This window comes from Anomaloglossus baeobatrachus, chromosome 2, assembly GCF_048569485.1.
Source record: "Anomaloglossus baeobatrachus isolate aAnoBae1 chromosome 2, aAnoBae1.hap1, whole genome shotgun sequence".
Classification (NCBI taxonomy): domain Eukaryota; kingdom Metazoa; phylum Chordata; class Amphibia; order Anura; family Aromobatidae; genus Anomaloglossus; species Anomaloglossus baeobatrachus.
Window position 1 is genome coordinate 764,187,028 of NC_134354.1, and position 17,110 is coordinate 764,204,137.

At 46.1% G+C, this 17,110-nt stretch overlaps 1 protein-coding gene across 1 annotated transcript in view; it reads right to left on the minus strand.

Moving 5' to 3' along the window:
- Positions 1-17,110, minus strand: part of GDPD4 (glycerophosphodiester phosphodiesterase domain containing 4) — a 93,632-nt gene that overhangs the window by 18,587 nt on the left and 57,935 nt on the right. The window contains exons 13-15 of the mRNA XM_075337502.1: positions 12,581-12,728; positions 12,389-12,471; positions 11,796-11,875 (exon numbers count right to left, since the gene is read on the minus strand). Of these exons, the coding sequence (XP_075193617.1) occupies positions 11,796-11,875; positions 12,389-12,471; positions 12,581-12,728 (311 nt within the window). The remainder of the gene's footprint in view (positions 1-11,795; positions 11,876-12,388; positions 12,472-12,580; positions 12,729-17,110) is intronic.

Genomic DNA, 17,110 nt, shown 5'->3' on the forward strand with positions numbered 1-17,110 from the left:
CGCCCCTCTCCTGACTGGCAGGTCTGGGGGCGGGAACGAACGGAAGCAGGCCGCAAAAGCCGGGGACTCGAGTTATCAGCGCGGCCGCCGTAAAAGCGCGGGCCGCGCTGAAGTCCCCGGCGCACCACAAGTGCCAGCCGCGCCGCAGTCCCAGCGGCCGGCGCGACCGATTCCCAGAAGTGTGCCTGCTTCAGCGAAGCTGAATGAGGCCATGGCACAAGCGCCGTAGCGCTGATGTCCCCCGGCGCACTACAACACCCAGCATGCTGCTGTGTGAGCGCCAAATGCACGGGGACACAGAGTACCTTGAGGAAGCAGGGCCATGTCCCTGATGTACTCCGCTCCAATCCAGCATCTTCTCCAGGGGCTGTAGATGGAGCACGGTCTCAGTGCCTGGAGACCAGTAAATCCCACTTCACCCAGAGCCCTGTAAAAAGGGATGGGGAAGGAATCAGCATGTGGGCTCCTGCCGCCGTACCCGCAATGGGTACCTCAACCTTACAAACACCTCCGACATAGAGTGGGGTGAGAAGGGAGCATGCTGGGAGCCCTGTATGGGCCCTCTTTTCTTCCATCCGACATAGTCAGCAGCTGCTGCTGACTAAAAACAATGGAGCTATGCGTGCGTGTCTGACCTCCTGCGCACAAAGCTAAAACTGAGGAATCCGTACTCCTACGGGAGGGTGTATAGCCAGAAGGGGAGGGGCCTTACACTTTTAAGTGTAGTTCTTTGTGCGGCCTCCAGAGGCAGTAGCTATACACCCACTGTCTGGGTCTCCCAATTAGGAGCGAAAAAGAAAAAACCAAAAAGCACATACCAGAAGACAAAAAACCCCAAAAAGTGCATACCATAAGACAAAAAAACCCCCAAAAAGCGCATACCATAAGACAAAAAAAAACCCAAAAAGTGCATACCAAAAGACAAAAAACCCCAAAAAGCGCATACCATAAGACAAAAAAACCCCAAAAAGCGCATACCATAAGACAAAACCCCCCCAAAAAGCACATACCATAAGACAAAAAAAACCCAAAAAGCACATACCAGAAGACAAAAAAACCCCCAAAAAGTGCATACCATAAGACAAAAAAAAAAGTGATTTTAAAATTATAATTGTAGGTCGTCTTATGTAAACACACAAGGATGATAGTTATCAACAGTCCAGGAAGGTATTACTTCACATCAGACTAGTCTGGCTTCGGTTCCTGTAATCACACCCCTCTGCATATGACTGACATGTTTACCAAGTTGTGTACTCATTATTCCAGCATCATGCAAGAACTTAGCGTTTGCTCTGAGCATCCGTTTCTGAGCATGTGCAGTGAAGCCTGGAGGATTTTACAGCTTCATTTTGTACTCTTTATTCCAGTAGTACGCATGAGCTTAACGTTTGCTCTGAGCATGTGCAGTGAAGCCTGGAGGACTCTACAGCTTCATTCTGTAATCTTTATTCCAGCACCACGCATGCACTTAACGTTTGCTCTGAGCATCCCTTTCTGAGCATGTGCAGTGAAGCCTGGAGGACTCTACAGCTTCATTTTGTACTCTTTATTCCAGTAGTACGCATGAGCTTAACGTTTGCTCTGAGCATGTGCAGTGAAGCCTGGAGGACTCTACAGCTTCATTCTGTAATCTTTATTCCAGCACCACGCATGCACTTAACGTTTACTCTGAGCATCCCTTTCTGAGCATGTGCAGTGAAGCCTGGAGGATGCTACAGCTTCATTTTGTACTCTCTTTTCTAGCACCATGCATGCGCTTAACATTTGCTTTAAGCATCCCTTTCTGACCATGTGCAGTGAAGCCTGGAGACTCTACAGCTTTATTCTATATTCTTTATTCCAGCAGCACGCATGAGCTTAATGTTTGCTCTGAGCATTTCTTTCTGGGCATGTGCAGTGAAGAATGGAGGACTCTACAGCTTCATTCTGTACTCTTTATTCTAGCACCATGCATGAGCTTAATGTCTGCTCTGAGCATCCCTTTCTGAGCATGTGCAGTGAAGCCTGGACTTTATAGCTGCATCTCCGCAGTGCGCATGCCTAAGGAGCTGTCCTGATGTAGTGACAAACATCCTTTTCTGAGCATGTGCAGAGAAGCCTGGAGGACTCTACAGCCTCATTCTGTACTCTTTATTCCAACACCACACATGAGCTTAACGTTTGCTCTGAGCATCCCTTTCAGAGCATGTGCGGTGAAGTCTGGAAGACTACAGCTTCATTCTGTACTCTTTATTCCAGCACCACGCATGAGCTTAATGTTTGCTCTGAGCATCCCTTTCTAAGCATGTGCAGTGAAGCCTGGGGAATGCCACAGCTTCTTTCTGTACTCTCAGCACCATGCATGTGCTCATCGTTTGCTCTGAGCATCCCTTTCTGAGCATGTGCAGTGAAGTCTAGAAAACTACAGCTTCATTCTGTACTCTTTATTCCAGCACTACGCATGAGCTTAATGTTTGCTCTGAGAATCCCTTTCTAAGCATGTGCAGTGAAGCCTGGACAGCTGCATCTCCGCAGTGCAGATGCCTAAGGAGCTGTCCTGATGTAGTGACAAACATCCTCTTCTGAGCATGTGCAATGAAGCCTGGAGGACTGTACAGCTTCATTCTGTACAATTTATTCCAGCACCACACATGTGCTTAACATTTGCTCTGAGCATCCCTTTCCAAGCATGTGCAGTGAAGCCTGGATAGCTGCATATCCGCAGTGGGCATGCCTAAGGAGCTGTACTGACATAGTGACAGTATTCCCCGCTGTGCACGCCATTCTATCACCACATCCCGCATTCCTGTGCTCTCCTGGACATGTGCAGTGCAAAGATAAAGTGGAGAAGAGTCCGCTTCACTGCACATGCTCAAGAAGGGATGCTTAGAGCAAACGATAAACATATGCGCTGCGCTGGATGAAGAGTAGGATAACGATCACATCTAGAGGGAACTGAACCCAGACTAGCCTGGGGGAATGAAGGCCCTGAGGGACTAGTCCTGGCTAAATAACACAAGACAAGCTGCAGTTTTTTGTTTCTTTTACAAATCAAAAGTTCATGTCCCACAGTAATAGGAGTGTTTAACCTTATGGTGGCAGTTCGGAGCCTTGAGGGACCTGACAATTGTACTATGGCTGTGATATCAATTTGCAGTGTAAAGGCAGAGTTTCCCTTTAAGCATGCAGTGGTTTTCCCATGTTCTGATGACTTGTTGCGCTGCGGTGTGACCGCTGTGTGATTACATCAGGACACAATGTACCGATCCGTTCAGCTACTCAGCACCAGCCTCCAGATCCCAGCAGACAAGTGGAGTGTTCCCGCATCCCTAATGGATCCGTAGATAATAACCGCCGCTGCCGCTCGCTCTTACAAATGCATATATCAACACTGCATGTCCTCGACAGGCTCTTAAAGGGAACACAAGAGGCTTTTCAAGGTCTAACAAAAGCTTTAAGTAAGAAAAATAAAAATCAGTGTCACCGCACCCCTACGAGTATTTGAGTTCCTGACTTTTAGGGTATGTGCGCACGTTGCTTTTTACCTGCTTTTTACCTGCTTTTTTGCTGCTTTTTCTTCTGCGCTGTTTAATGCCAAAATGGATGTGTTCTTCTATTCAAGCAAAGTCTATGGGAATTTGGGTTTCTTGTTCACACTTTGTGGTTCAAAATGCTGCCTTTTTGAGGCAGAACTTTGGTCAAAAACTCAGCTTTTCAAAGAAGCAACATGTCAATTGTTTTTGCCATTTGGGTTTTGCACTGCAAAGCTGAGTTTTTGACCAAAGTTCTGCCACAAAAAGGCAGCATTTTGAACAACATAGTGTGAACAAGAAACCCAAATTCCCATAGACTTTGCTTGAATAGAAGAACACATCCATTTTGGCATTAAACAGCGCAGAAGAAAAAGCAGCAAAAAAGCAGGTAAAAAGCAGGTAAAAAGCAACGTGCGCACATACCCTTAGTCATCAAGGTCTCAGGGGGTCCTATCTCTCCCCCTAGCGTCAATGTAGGTGATAACAGCCAGGAGCCATATACAGACCTTTGGCTGCTGCTGATAATCCCATGAACAGTGCCGTACTGCACCATATGGCCTTCCCTCGCATCACATAGCATCTCAATTTCAGCGGTATTTGCCATTACAGTGTGGGGGGCTGTGGGGGACATTTTACTGTGTCGCGCACTGTGGAGGCATCGTTCTGTTTCGTGACATCTATGGGTAAAATATCTCTTCAGAGAGCAAGACTAGAACTATAGTGCCACCTTTCAGTGACAATCCTAAAAGTCAGTGTCAGCCTTCTATTGAGCCTTGCCACATGACTTAGGATAAAAGCCAAACCACACACTCGGTTTGCAGACAGTGATTTTGGGGTGCTTGCCCCTCATGAGTAAAGTAAGAGGTCTGATTTGGCCAAGTGAAATGCCTTTGACAATGGTATAAGGGAGAGATGTAGGGACATCATACCGTGTGTGGGGACATCACACTGTGTGTGGGGTCTTCGTACTGTGTGTGGGGACATCATACTGTGTGTGGGGACATCATACTGTGTGTGGGGTCTTCGTACTGTGTGTGGGGACATTATACTGCATGTGGTGTTCTGTGGGGTCATCAGACTTTGTAAGGGGGCCTCATACTGCGTGTGGGGTCATCATACTGCGTGTGGGGTCATCATACTGCGTGTGGGGTCATCATACTGTGTGTGGGGTCATCATACTGCGTGTGGGGACATCATACTGTGTGTGGGGTCATCATACTGCGTGTGGGGTCATCATACTGTGTGTGGGGACATCATACTGTGTGTGGGGACATCATACTGCGTGTGGGGTCATCATACTGCGTGTGGGGTCATCATACTGCGTGTGGGGACATCATACTGTGTGTGGGGACATTATACTGCGTGTGGGGTCATCATACTGCGTGTGGGGACATTATACTGCGTGTGGGGTCATCATACTGTGTGTGGGGTCATCATACTGCGTGTGGGGTCATCATAGTGCGTGTGGGGACATTATACTGTGTGTGAGGACATCATACTGTGTGTGGGGACATCATACTGTGTGTGGGGTCATCATACTGCATGTGGGGTCATCATACTGCGTGTGGGGTTATCATACTGCGTGTGGGGTCATCATACTGCGTGTGGGGTCACCATTACTGCGTGTGGGGTTATCATACTGTGTGTGGGGTCATCATACTGCGTGTGGGGTCACCATTACTGCGTGTGGGGTTATCATACTGCGTGTGGGGTCATCATACTGCGTGTGGGGTCATCATACTGCGTGTGGGGACATCATACTGCGTGTGGGATCTTCATACTGTGTGTGGGGTCATCATACTGCGTGTGGGGTCATCATACTGTGTGTCGGGACATCATACTGTGTGTGGGGACATCATACTGCGTGTGGGGTCATCATAGTGTGTGTGGGGTCATCATACTGTGTGTGGGGTCATCATACTGTGTGTGGGGTCATCATACTGCGTGTGGGGTCATCATAGTGTGTGTTTGGACATCATACTGTGTGTGGGGTCATCATGCTGTGTGTGGGGTCATCATACTGCGTGTGGGGTCATCATAGTGTGTGGGGACATCATACTGCGTGTGGGGTCATCATGCTGTGTGTGGGGTCATCATACTGCGTGTGGGGACATCATACTGCGTGTGGGGTCATCATACTGTGTGTGGGGTCTTCATACTGTGTGTGGGGACATTATACTGCATGTGGTGTTCTGTGGGGTCATCAGACTTTGTAAGGGGGCCTCATACTGTGTGTGGGGACATCATACTGTGTGTGGGGACATCATACTGTGTGTGGGGACATCATACTGTGTGTGGGGTCATCATACTGCGTGTGGGGTCATCATACTGTGTGTGGGAACATCATACTGTGTGTGGGGTCATCATACTACGTGTGGGGTCATCATACTGCGTGTGGGGTCATCATACTGTGTGTGGGGACATCATACTGCTTGTGGGGTCATCATACTGCGTGTGGGGTCATCATACTGCGTGTGGGGTCATCATACTGCGTGTGGGGACATCATACTGCTTGTGGGGTCATCATACTGCATGTGGGGACATCATACTGCGTGTGGGGACATCATACTGTGTGTGGGGACATCATACTGCGTGTGGGGACATCATACTACGTGTGGGGTCATCATACTGTGTGTGGGGACATCATACTGCGTGTGGGGACATCATACTGCGTGTGGGGTCATCATACTGTGTGTGGGATCTTCATACTGTGTGTGGGGTCATCATACTGCGTGCGGGGTCATCATACTGTGTGTGGGGTCATCATACTGTGTGTGGGGTCATCATACTGTGTGTGGGGTCATCATACTGCGTGTGGGGTCATCATACTGCGTGTGGGGTCATCATACTGTGTGTGGGGACATCATACTGTGTGTGGGGACATCATACTGCGTGTGGGGTCATCATACTGTGTGTGGGGACATCATACTGCGTGTGGGGACATCATACTGCGTGTGGGGACATCATACTGCGTGTGGGGTCATCATACTGTGTGTGGGGACATCATACTGTGTGTGGGGTCATCATACTGTGTGTGGGGACATCATACTGTGTGTGGGGTCTTCATACTGTGTGTGGGGACATTATACTGCATGTGGTGTTCTGTGGGGTCATCAGACTTTGTAAGGGGGCCTCATACTGTGTGTGGGGACATCATACTGTGTGTGGGGACATCATACTGTGTGTGGGGACATCATACTGTGTGTGGGGTCATCATACTGCGTGTGGGGTCATCATACTGCGTGTGGGGTCATCATACTACGTGTGGGGTCATCATACTGCGTGTGGGGACATCATACTGCGTGTGGGGACATCATACTGCGTGTGGGGTCATCATACTGCGTGTGGGGTCATCATACTGCGTGTGGGGTCATCATACTGCGTGTGGGGACATCATACTGTGTGTGGGGACATCATACTGTCTGTGGGGTCATCATACTGCGTGTGGGGACATCATACTGCGTGTGGGGACATCATACTGTGTGTGGGGACATCATACTGTCTGTGGGGTCATCATACTGCGTGTGGGGACATCATACTGTGTGTGGGGTCATCATACTGTGTGTGGGGATATCATACTGCGTGTGGGGACATCATACTGCGTGTGGGGTCATCATACTGCGTGTGGGGACATCATACTGCGTGTGGGGTCATCATACTGCGTGTGGGGATATCATACTGTGTGTGGGGATATCATACTGTGTGTGGGGACATCATACTGCGTGTGGGGTCATCATACTGCGTGTGGGGATATCATACTGCGTGTGGGGATATCATACTGTGTGTGGGGACATCATACTGCGTGTGGGGTCATCATACTGCGTGTGGGGATATCATACTGTGTGTGGGGACATCATACTGTGTGTGGGGACATCATACTGTGTGTGGGGACATCATACTGCGTGTGGGGACATTATACTGCGTGTGGGGTCATCATACTGCGTGTGGGGACATCATACTGCGTGTGGGGATATCATACTGTGTGTGGGGATATCATACTGTGTGTGGGGACATCATACTGCGTGTGGGGTCATCATACTGCGTGTGGGGTCATCATACTGCGTGTGGGGTCATCATACTGCGTGTGGGGACATCATACTGCGTGTGGGGTCATCATACTGCGTGTGGGGACATCATACTGCGTGTGGGGACATCATACTGCGTGTGGGGTCATCATACTGCGTGTGGGGTCATCATACTGCGTGTGGGGATATCATACTGCGTGTGGGGATATCATACTGCGTGTGGGGATATCATACTGCGTGTGGGGACATCATACTGTGTGTGGGGACATCATACTGCGTGTGGGGACATCATACTGCGTGTGGGGTCATCATACTGCGTGTGGGGACATCATACTGCGTGTGGGGACATCATACTGCGTGTGGGGACATCATACTGCGTGTGGGGTCATCATACTGCGTGTGGGGTCATCATACTGCGTGTGGGGATATCATACTGCGTGTGGGGATATCATACTGCGTGTGGGGACATCATACTGCGTGTGGGGACATCATACTGCGTGTGGGGACATCATACTGCGTGTGGGGTCATCATACTGCGTGTGGGGATATCATACTGCGTGTGGGGATATCATACTGCGTGTGGGGACATCATACTGCGTGTGGGGACATCATACTGCGTGTGGGGTCATCATACTGCGTGTGGGGACATCATACTGCGTGTGGGGATATCATACTGCGTGTGGGGATATCATACTGCGTGTGGGGACATCATACTGCGTGTGGGGTCATCATACTGCGTGTGGGGTCATCATACTGCGTGTGGGGTCATCATACTGCGTGTGGGGACATCATACTGCGTGTGGGGACATCATACTGCGTGTGGGGACATCATACTGCGTGTGGGGTCATCATACTGCGTGTGGGGTCATCATACTGCGTGTGGGGATATCATACTGCGTGTGGGGACATCATACTGCGTGTGGGGTCATCATACTGCGTGTGGGGTCATCATACTGCGTGTGGGGTCATCATACTGCGTGTGGGGACATCATATTGCGTGTGGGGACATCATACTGCGTGTGGGGACATCATACTGCGTGTGGGGTCATCATACTGCGTGTGGGGTCATCATACTGCGTGTGGGGTCATCATACTGCGTGTGGGGACATCATACTGTCTGTGGGGTCATCATACTGTGTGTGGGGACATTATACTGCGTGTGGGGTCATCATACTGCGTGTGGGGACATCATACTGCGTGTGGGGACATCATACTGTGTGTGGGGACATCATACTGTCTGTGGGGTCATCATACTGTGTGTGGGGACATTATACTGCGTGTGGGGTCATCATACTGTGTGTGGGGACATCATACTGCTTGTGGGGACATCATACTGCGTGTGGGGTCATCATACTGCGTGTGGGGTCATCATACTGCGTGTGGGGTCATCATACTGCGTGTGGGGATATCATACTGCGTGTGGGGATATCATACTGCGTGTGGGGATATCATACTGTGTGTGGGGATATCATACTGTGTGTGGGGACATCATACTGTGTGTGGGGACATTATACTGCGTGTGGGGTCATCATACTGCGTGTGGGGTCATCATACTGCGTGTGGGGATATCATACTGCGTGTGGGGATATCATACTGTGTGTGGGGATATCATACTGTGTGTGGGGACATCATACTGTGTGTGGGGACATCATACTGTGTGTGGGGACATCATACTGCGTGTGGGGATATCATACTTTGTGTGGGGATATCATACTGTGTTTGGGGACATCATACTGCGTGTGGGGTCATCATACTGCGTGTGGGGTCATCATACTGCGTGTGGGGACATCATACTGCGTGTGGGGACATCATACTGCGTGTGGGGTCATCATACTGCGTGTGGGGTCATCATACTGCGTGTGGGGTCATCATACTGTGTGTGGGGACATCATACTGTCTGTGGGGTCATCATACTGTGTGTGGGGACATTATACTGTGTGTGGGGTCATCATGCTGTGTGTGGGGTCATCATACTGCGTGTGGGGTCATTATACTGCGTGTGGGGTCATTATACTGTGTGTGGGGACATCATACTGTGTGTGGGGACATCATACTGCGTGTGGGGTCATCATGCTGTGTGTGGGGTCATCATACTGCGTGTGGGGTCATTATACTGTGTGTGGGGACATTATACTGCGTGTGGGGACATCATACTGTGTGTGGGGACATTATACTGCGTGTGGGGACATTATACTGCGTGTGGGGACATCATACTGCGTGTGGGGACATCATACTGTGTGTGGGGACATCATACTGTGTGTGGGGTCATCATAGTGTGTGTGGGGACATCATACTGTGTGTGGGGACATCATACTGTGTGTGGGGACATTATACTGTGTGTGGGGACATCATACTGTGTGTGGGGACATCATACTGTGTGTGGGGACATCATACTGTGTGTGGGGACATCATACTGCGTGTGGGGTCATCATACTGCGTGTGGGGACATTATACTGCGTGTGGGGTCATCATAGTGTGTGTGGGGACATCATACTGTGTGTGGGGACATCATACTGTGTGTGGGGACATTATACTGTGTGTGGGGTCATCATAGTGTGTGTGGGGACATTATACTGTGTGTGGGGACATCATACTGTGTGTGGGGTCATCATACTGCGTGTGGGGATATCATACTGTGTGTGGGGACATTATACTGTGTGTGGGGTCATCATACTGCGTGTGGGGACATTATACTGTGTGTGGGGACATCATACTGTGTGTGGGGTCATCATACTGTGTGTGGGGTCATCATACTGCGTGTGGGGACATCATACTGCGTGTGGGGACATCATACTGTGTGTGGGGACATTATACTGTGTGTGGGGACATTATACTGTGTGTGGGGACATCATACTGCGTGTGGGGACATTATACTGTGTGTGGGGACATCATACTGTGTGTGGGGTCATCATACTGCGTGTGGGGACATTATACTGTGTGTGGGGACATCATACTGTGTGTGGGGTCATCATACTGTGTGTGGGGACATTATACTGCGTGTGGGGACATCATACTGCGTGTGGGGACATCATACTGTGTCTGGGGACATCATACTGCGTGTGGGGTCATCATACTGTGTGTGGGGACATCATACTGCGTGTGGGGTCATCATACTGCGTGTGGGGACATTATACTGCGTGTGGGGTCATCATAGTGTGTGTGGGGACATCATACTGTGTGTGGGGACATCATACTGTGTGTGGGGACATTATACTGTGTGTGGGGTCATCATAGTGTGTGTGGGGACATTATACTGTGTGTGGGGACATCATACTGTGTGTGGGGTCATCATACTGCGTGTGGGGATATCATACTGTGTGTGGGGACATTATACTGTGTGTGGGGTCATCATACTGCGTGTGGGGACATTATACTGTGTGTGGGGACATCATACTGTGTGTGGGGTCATCATACTGTGTGTGGGGTCATCATACTGCGTGTGGGGACATCATACTGCGTGTGGGGACATCATACTGTGTGTGGGGACATTATACTGTGTGTGGGGACATTATACTGTGTGTGGGGACATCATACTGCGTGTGGGGACATTATACTGTGTGTGGGGACATCATACTGTGTGTGGGGTCATCATACTGCGTGTGGGGACATTATACTGTGTGTGGGGACATCATACTGTGTGTGGGGTCATCATACTGTGTGTGGGGACATTATACTGCGTGTGGGGACATCATACTGCGTGTGGGGACATCATACTGTGTGTGGGGTCATCATACTGCGTGTGGGGACATTATACTGTGTGTGGGGACATCATACTGTGTGTGGGGTCATCATACTGTGTGTGGGGACATTATACTGCGTGTGGGGACATCATACTGCGTGTGGGGACATCATACTGTGTCTGGGGACATCATACTGCGTGTGGGGTCATCATACTGTGTGTGGGGACATTATACTGCGTGTGGGGACATCATACTGCGTGTGGGGACATCATACTGTGTGTGGGGACATCATACTGTGTGTGGGGACATCACACTGTGCGTGTGGAGGTTCTGTGGGGTCACCATACTGTGTAAGAGGTCATCATACTGTGTGGGATACTAAAGGAACATTATATTGTGTACAGGGGGCTGTGGGGTCCAACCTACTGTGTTGGGCATCATATTATGTGGGAGGCTGTGGGGGCATCATACTCTGTGCAGGGGCTGTGGTATCCATCAAACTGTGTGGGGTATCATACTATGTGGGAGGCTGTGGGGGCATCATACTGTATGGGGGGCTTTTCCCCCCGACCACGTACCTGTTTTGAATGTGTTGTAGAATCCACTGTCGGGAACTTCATTACTTTCCGGGCAACATGAGAAGCCTCTTTCTCTCCACCTAAAACCAGGGCAAATACAAAAACCTTATGATCAATGGGAGCAATCAGTTACCTTCTCTTTTACCCTACACCACCAGGAAACCAGTATTAACCCCTAATACACTAGACCACCAGGAAAACTACTTTTTCACCTACACTTCACTAGGCCACCAGGAAATCAGTATTATCCTTCCACTATCTTAGTCCACCAAGGAAACCAATAATACTCCTTCACAAGCCTAGACCACCAGGATTCAGTATTACCCACCACCACACTACACCAAGGAACATGTCATTTCCCCTCCAATAAGCTAGAACTCCAGGAAAACTGCATTTGCCCTCCACTACACTACCACCAGTGAAATTGCTACCTCCCCTGCACTACCCTAGCCCACTAGGAAATCAGTATTACCCATCCACTACACTAGCCCACCAGGGATAATTATTTCCCCTCCAAAACACTGGACCACCAGGAAACTGTGATCTCCCTCCACTACCCTAGACGATAAAGGTATCAGACAAGTCAGACTCACCAGTGCAGCACAAAGATGAGAGTGATCAGGAAGGCCGAAACTATATCGGTGAGAATCCACATCAGGTTGTACTGCCCCGGGGTCTGGAAAACAATGCAGGGCAGATCATGAACCCCAGAGAGTGCGAGACCCTCATACGTAAGAGGACCAATAACCAAATATATATAACAACTGCACACATATATATCTTACCAAGAGAAACATGGGCTCCCGCATCTTCTTCAGTATGTGCACAGAATTTGTGGTGACGGAATAAGCTCCAGAGCACCAAGCCAAGGAGAAGAGCCACGGCTCGCTGATCACATACAGGTTAGTGGTAATATTGGCAGCAGCATATGCACTAAAAAGCAAGGAAAATACATGACTCAATCCTGTTATATTTATTATAGGGGCAGTATTATAGTAGTTATATTCTTGTATATAGGAGCAGTATTATAATAGTTATATTCTTGTACATAGGGGCAGTATTATAGTAGTTATATTCTTGTACATAGGGGCAGTATTATAATAGTTATATTCTTGTACATAGAGGCAGTATTATAGTAGTTATATTCTTGTACATAGAGGCGGTATTATAGTAGTTATATTCTTGTACATAGGAGCAGTATTATAATAGTTATATTCTTGTACATAGGGACAGTATTATAGTAGTTATATTCTTGTACATAGGGGCAGTATTATAGTAGTTATATTCTTGTACATAGAGGACAGTATTATAGTAGTTATATTCTTGTACATAGAGGACAATATTATAGTAGTTATATTCTTGTACATAGAGGCAGTATTATAGTAGTTATATTCTTGTATATAGGAGCAGTATTATAGTAGTTATATTCTTGTACATAGAAGCAGTATTATAGTAGTTATATTCTTGTACATAGGAGCAGTATTATAGTAGTTATATTCTTGTACATAGGAGCAGTATTATAGTAGTTATATTCTTGTACATAGGGGCAGTATTATAGTAGTTATATTCTTGTACATAGGGGCAGTATTATAGTAGTTATATTCTTGTACATAGGGTCAGTATTATAGTAGTTATATTCTTGTATATAGGAGCAGTATTATAGTAGTTATATTCTTGTACATAGGAGCAGTATTATCGTAGTTATATTCTTGTACATAGAGGACAGTATTATAGTAGTTATATTCTTGTACATAGAGGCAGTATTATAGTAGTTATATTCTTGTACATAGAGGCAGTATTATAGTAGTTATATTCTTGTACATAGAGGACAGTATTATAGTAGTTATATTCTTGTACATAGAGGCAGTATTATAGTAGTTATATTCTTGTATATAGGAGCAGTATTATAGTAGTTATATTCTTGTACATAGGAGCAGTATTATAGTAGTTATATTCTTGTACATAGGGGCAGTATTATAGTAGTTATATTCTTGTACATAGGGACAGTATTATAGTAGTTATATTCTTGTACATAGAGGACAGTATTATAGTAGTTATATTCTTGTACATAGGGACAGTATTATAGTAGTTATATTCTTGTACATAGAGGACAGTATTATAGTAGTTATATTCTTGTACATAGGGACAGTATTATAGTAGTTATATTCTTGTACATAGAGGACAGTATTATAGTAGTTATATTCTTGTACATAGGGGCAGTATTATAGTAGTTATATTCTTGTACATAAGTGCAGTATTATAGTAGTTATATTCTTGTACATAGGGGCAGTATTATAGTAGTTATATTCTTGTACATAGGGTCAGTATTATAGTAGTTATATTCTTGTATATAGGAGCAGTATTATAGTAGTTATATTCTTGTACATAGGAGCAGTATTATAGTAGTTATATGCTTGTACATAGAGGACAGTATTATAGTAGTTATATTCTTGTACATAGAGGCAGTATTATAGTAGTTATATTCTTGTACATAGAGGCAGTATTATAGTAGTTATATTCTTGTACATAGAGGACAGTATTATAGTAGTTATATTCTTGTACATAGAGGACAATATTATAGTAGTTATATTCTTGTACATAGAGGCAGTATTATAGTAGTTATATTCTTGTATATAGGAGCAGTATTATAGTAGTTATATTCTTGTACATAGGAGCAGTATTATAGTAGTTATATTCTTGTACATAGGGGCAGTATTATAGTAGTTATATTCTTGTACATAGGAGCAGTATTATAGTAGTTATATTCTTGTACATAGGGGCAGTATTATAGTAGTTATATTCTTGTACATAGGGACAGTATTATAGTAGTTATATTCTTGTACATAGAGGACAGTATTATAGTAGTTATATTCTTGTACATAGGAGTAGTATTATAGTAGTTATATTCTTGTACATAGGGACAGTATTATAGTAGTTATATTCTTGTACATAGAGGACAGTATTATAGTAGTTATATTCTTGTACATAGAGGACAATATTATAGTAGTTATATTCTTGTACATAGAGGCAGTATTATAGTAGTTATATTCTTGTATATAGGAGCAGTATTATAGTAGTTATATTCTTGTACATAACATAGGGGTAGTATTATAGTAGTTATATTCTTGTACATAGGGGCAGTATTATAGTAGTTATATTCTTGTACATAGGGACAGTATTATAGTAGTTATATTCTTGTACATAGGGACAGTATTATAGTAGTTATATTCTTGTACATAGGAGCAGTATTATAGTAGTTATATTCTTGTACATAGGGACAGTATTATAGTAGTTATATTCTTGTACATAACATAGGGGTAGTATTATAGTAGTTATATTCTTGTACATAGGGGCAGTATTATAGTAGTTATATTCTTGTACATAGGGACAGTATTATAGTAGTTATATTCTTGTACATAGGGACAGTATTATAGTAGTTATATTCTTGTACATAGGGACAGTATTATAGTAGTTATATTCTTGTACATAGGGACAGTATTATAGTAGTTATATTCTTGTACATAGGAGCAGTATTATACTAGTTATATGTTTACATTCTTCTTATATTTTAGTACACAGGGTACTGGCAATACTTGGTATATTAGATATAGCTGGTGGGGAATGTTTCCTGCGGGGCTGATATCGCTCTGTATTGTGGCCGGCGAGGTTCTTTATCCGCAGTCGCAGGGTGATGTGACAGTATAAGGGGGCTGCACAGATCTTACAATGGCGGGGTAATCAATGTTGGCTTTTTATGCTGGTGTAATTGGACATCTCTGGAGCCAGGTGCGTGTGGGCGACTATTACTGTCAGAGGGCCGTGAGACGCAGCGGTGGGCCGGGAAACACAGCGGTGGGCCGTGATCTGGGATTGTATGGCCGTGTGTGGATAATCAGCATTATCATTGTGTCACTGCCAGGAAACAATCCGGCCGAAAATAGATTTCTGCATAAACATGGCCGGCGTTAAATAATCCTGAGCTAATGTCAGACTCGTGTTCTGCTGCCAGGGTGCAGGAAGAAGCCGTGTGAGTTTTGTGCCGACGCTGTGGCGATATCACCACATTATAACATGCACTGCTTTTACCGGAGGCGATGTATTAATGGTGATCGACACAACGCAGATTCTGGTTGCTAGGTTACTATAATAACCTTATATAAAAGGCTTTGGTTGCTAGGCAGTGTATCCTTAACAACCAAACTGTCAGGATATATTTATTTGATGTTCAGATGACATTGCTGTAGCGGTGCCCGAGCCGAGGGTTATGGCAGGGAGAATAGAAGCATGCTTATGGTCAAAGGACAAGATAGGGTAACAGTCAAAAGCAGGGTAAAGGGTCAGGACCAGGCGTAGAATAACAGTTATCTGACTATCCAAGGAACATGGCCTCAGACGTCACCTGAAATTCTAGGCAAGACATAATGGCTGGAGGTCTTCTCATTAGGTAGGCCGCTAGGCCCAACGTCAAGTCTAGGTGCTCGTTGTCTTAGCAACCTGATGCCACCATGGCTTAAAACCAGGAAGTCAAAGCATCTGGATGCCTATTAACCTGGCAAGGCATTTGTCAGGAGCCGTGGCTGCGATGCAGCACTGCCCCGGGTAACAATTAGGTCTGTACAGGTTTTATCCTCTACATGTAACTAGGAAAGTTCCTATTCAGAGATGGCCTGTCACAAGAAGGGCTTTGCAACCATCATCAACTGTCATGGCGGCGTCAGGAGACTACAGATTGTCCCGCTCTGCCTGCTAACTTCTCTGATATCTGTGATCAGCGAGGGAGACTCAGGTGTTGACCCACACAGACTGGTAGTTCATAGGCAGGCTAGCAAGAGTTAGTCTTCTAGTCTGCTTGTTAATCTCCTTTCGTCACATGTAGAGAAAGAGCCAGTCACATTCGCTCCCCTCCTATATATGCTGGCTAGACTATTCCATTAGTGCCAGCTATAGCTTTTCTATACTGGTCTGGTGAGGTGTTGTAATCCAGACTTACTGGTGATTGTAGTGCTTTATTGCTGTGAGCTGTTGTGGTGTTAACCCTTGTTGTCCTTTTATTGTTGCAGCCTTACTTCTCTTTCTTTTCTCCTTAGTTTCTTACTGTTTATTCCTGTGAATTTTTAGTGTGTCTCAGTTTCTGTTTTTCCCTGTCTGTCTACATCTGTGTTTTCATCACACTCCTGCCCCTTCCTTCCCTAGAGGAGACAGAAGATAGATTAGCTCTGCTCAGGAAAATATCCAGGTCTCTCCACCATTAGGAGTAACCCTGATGACAGGGATAGCCTAGCGTGAAGAACAGTATAGGAATCCCATGTGCCTCG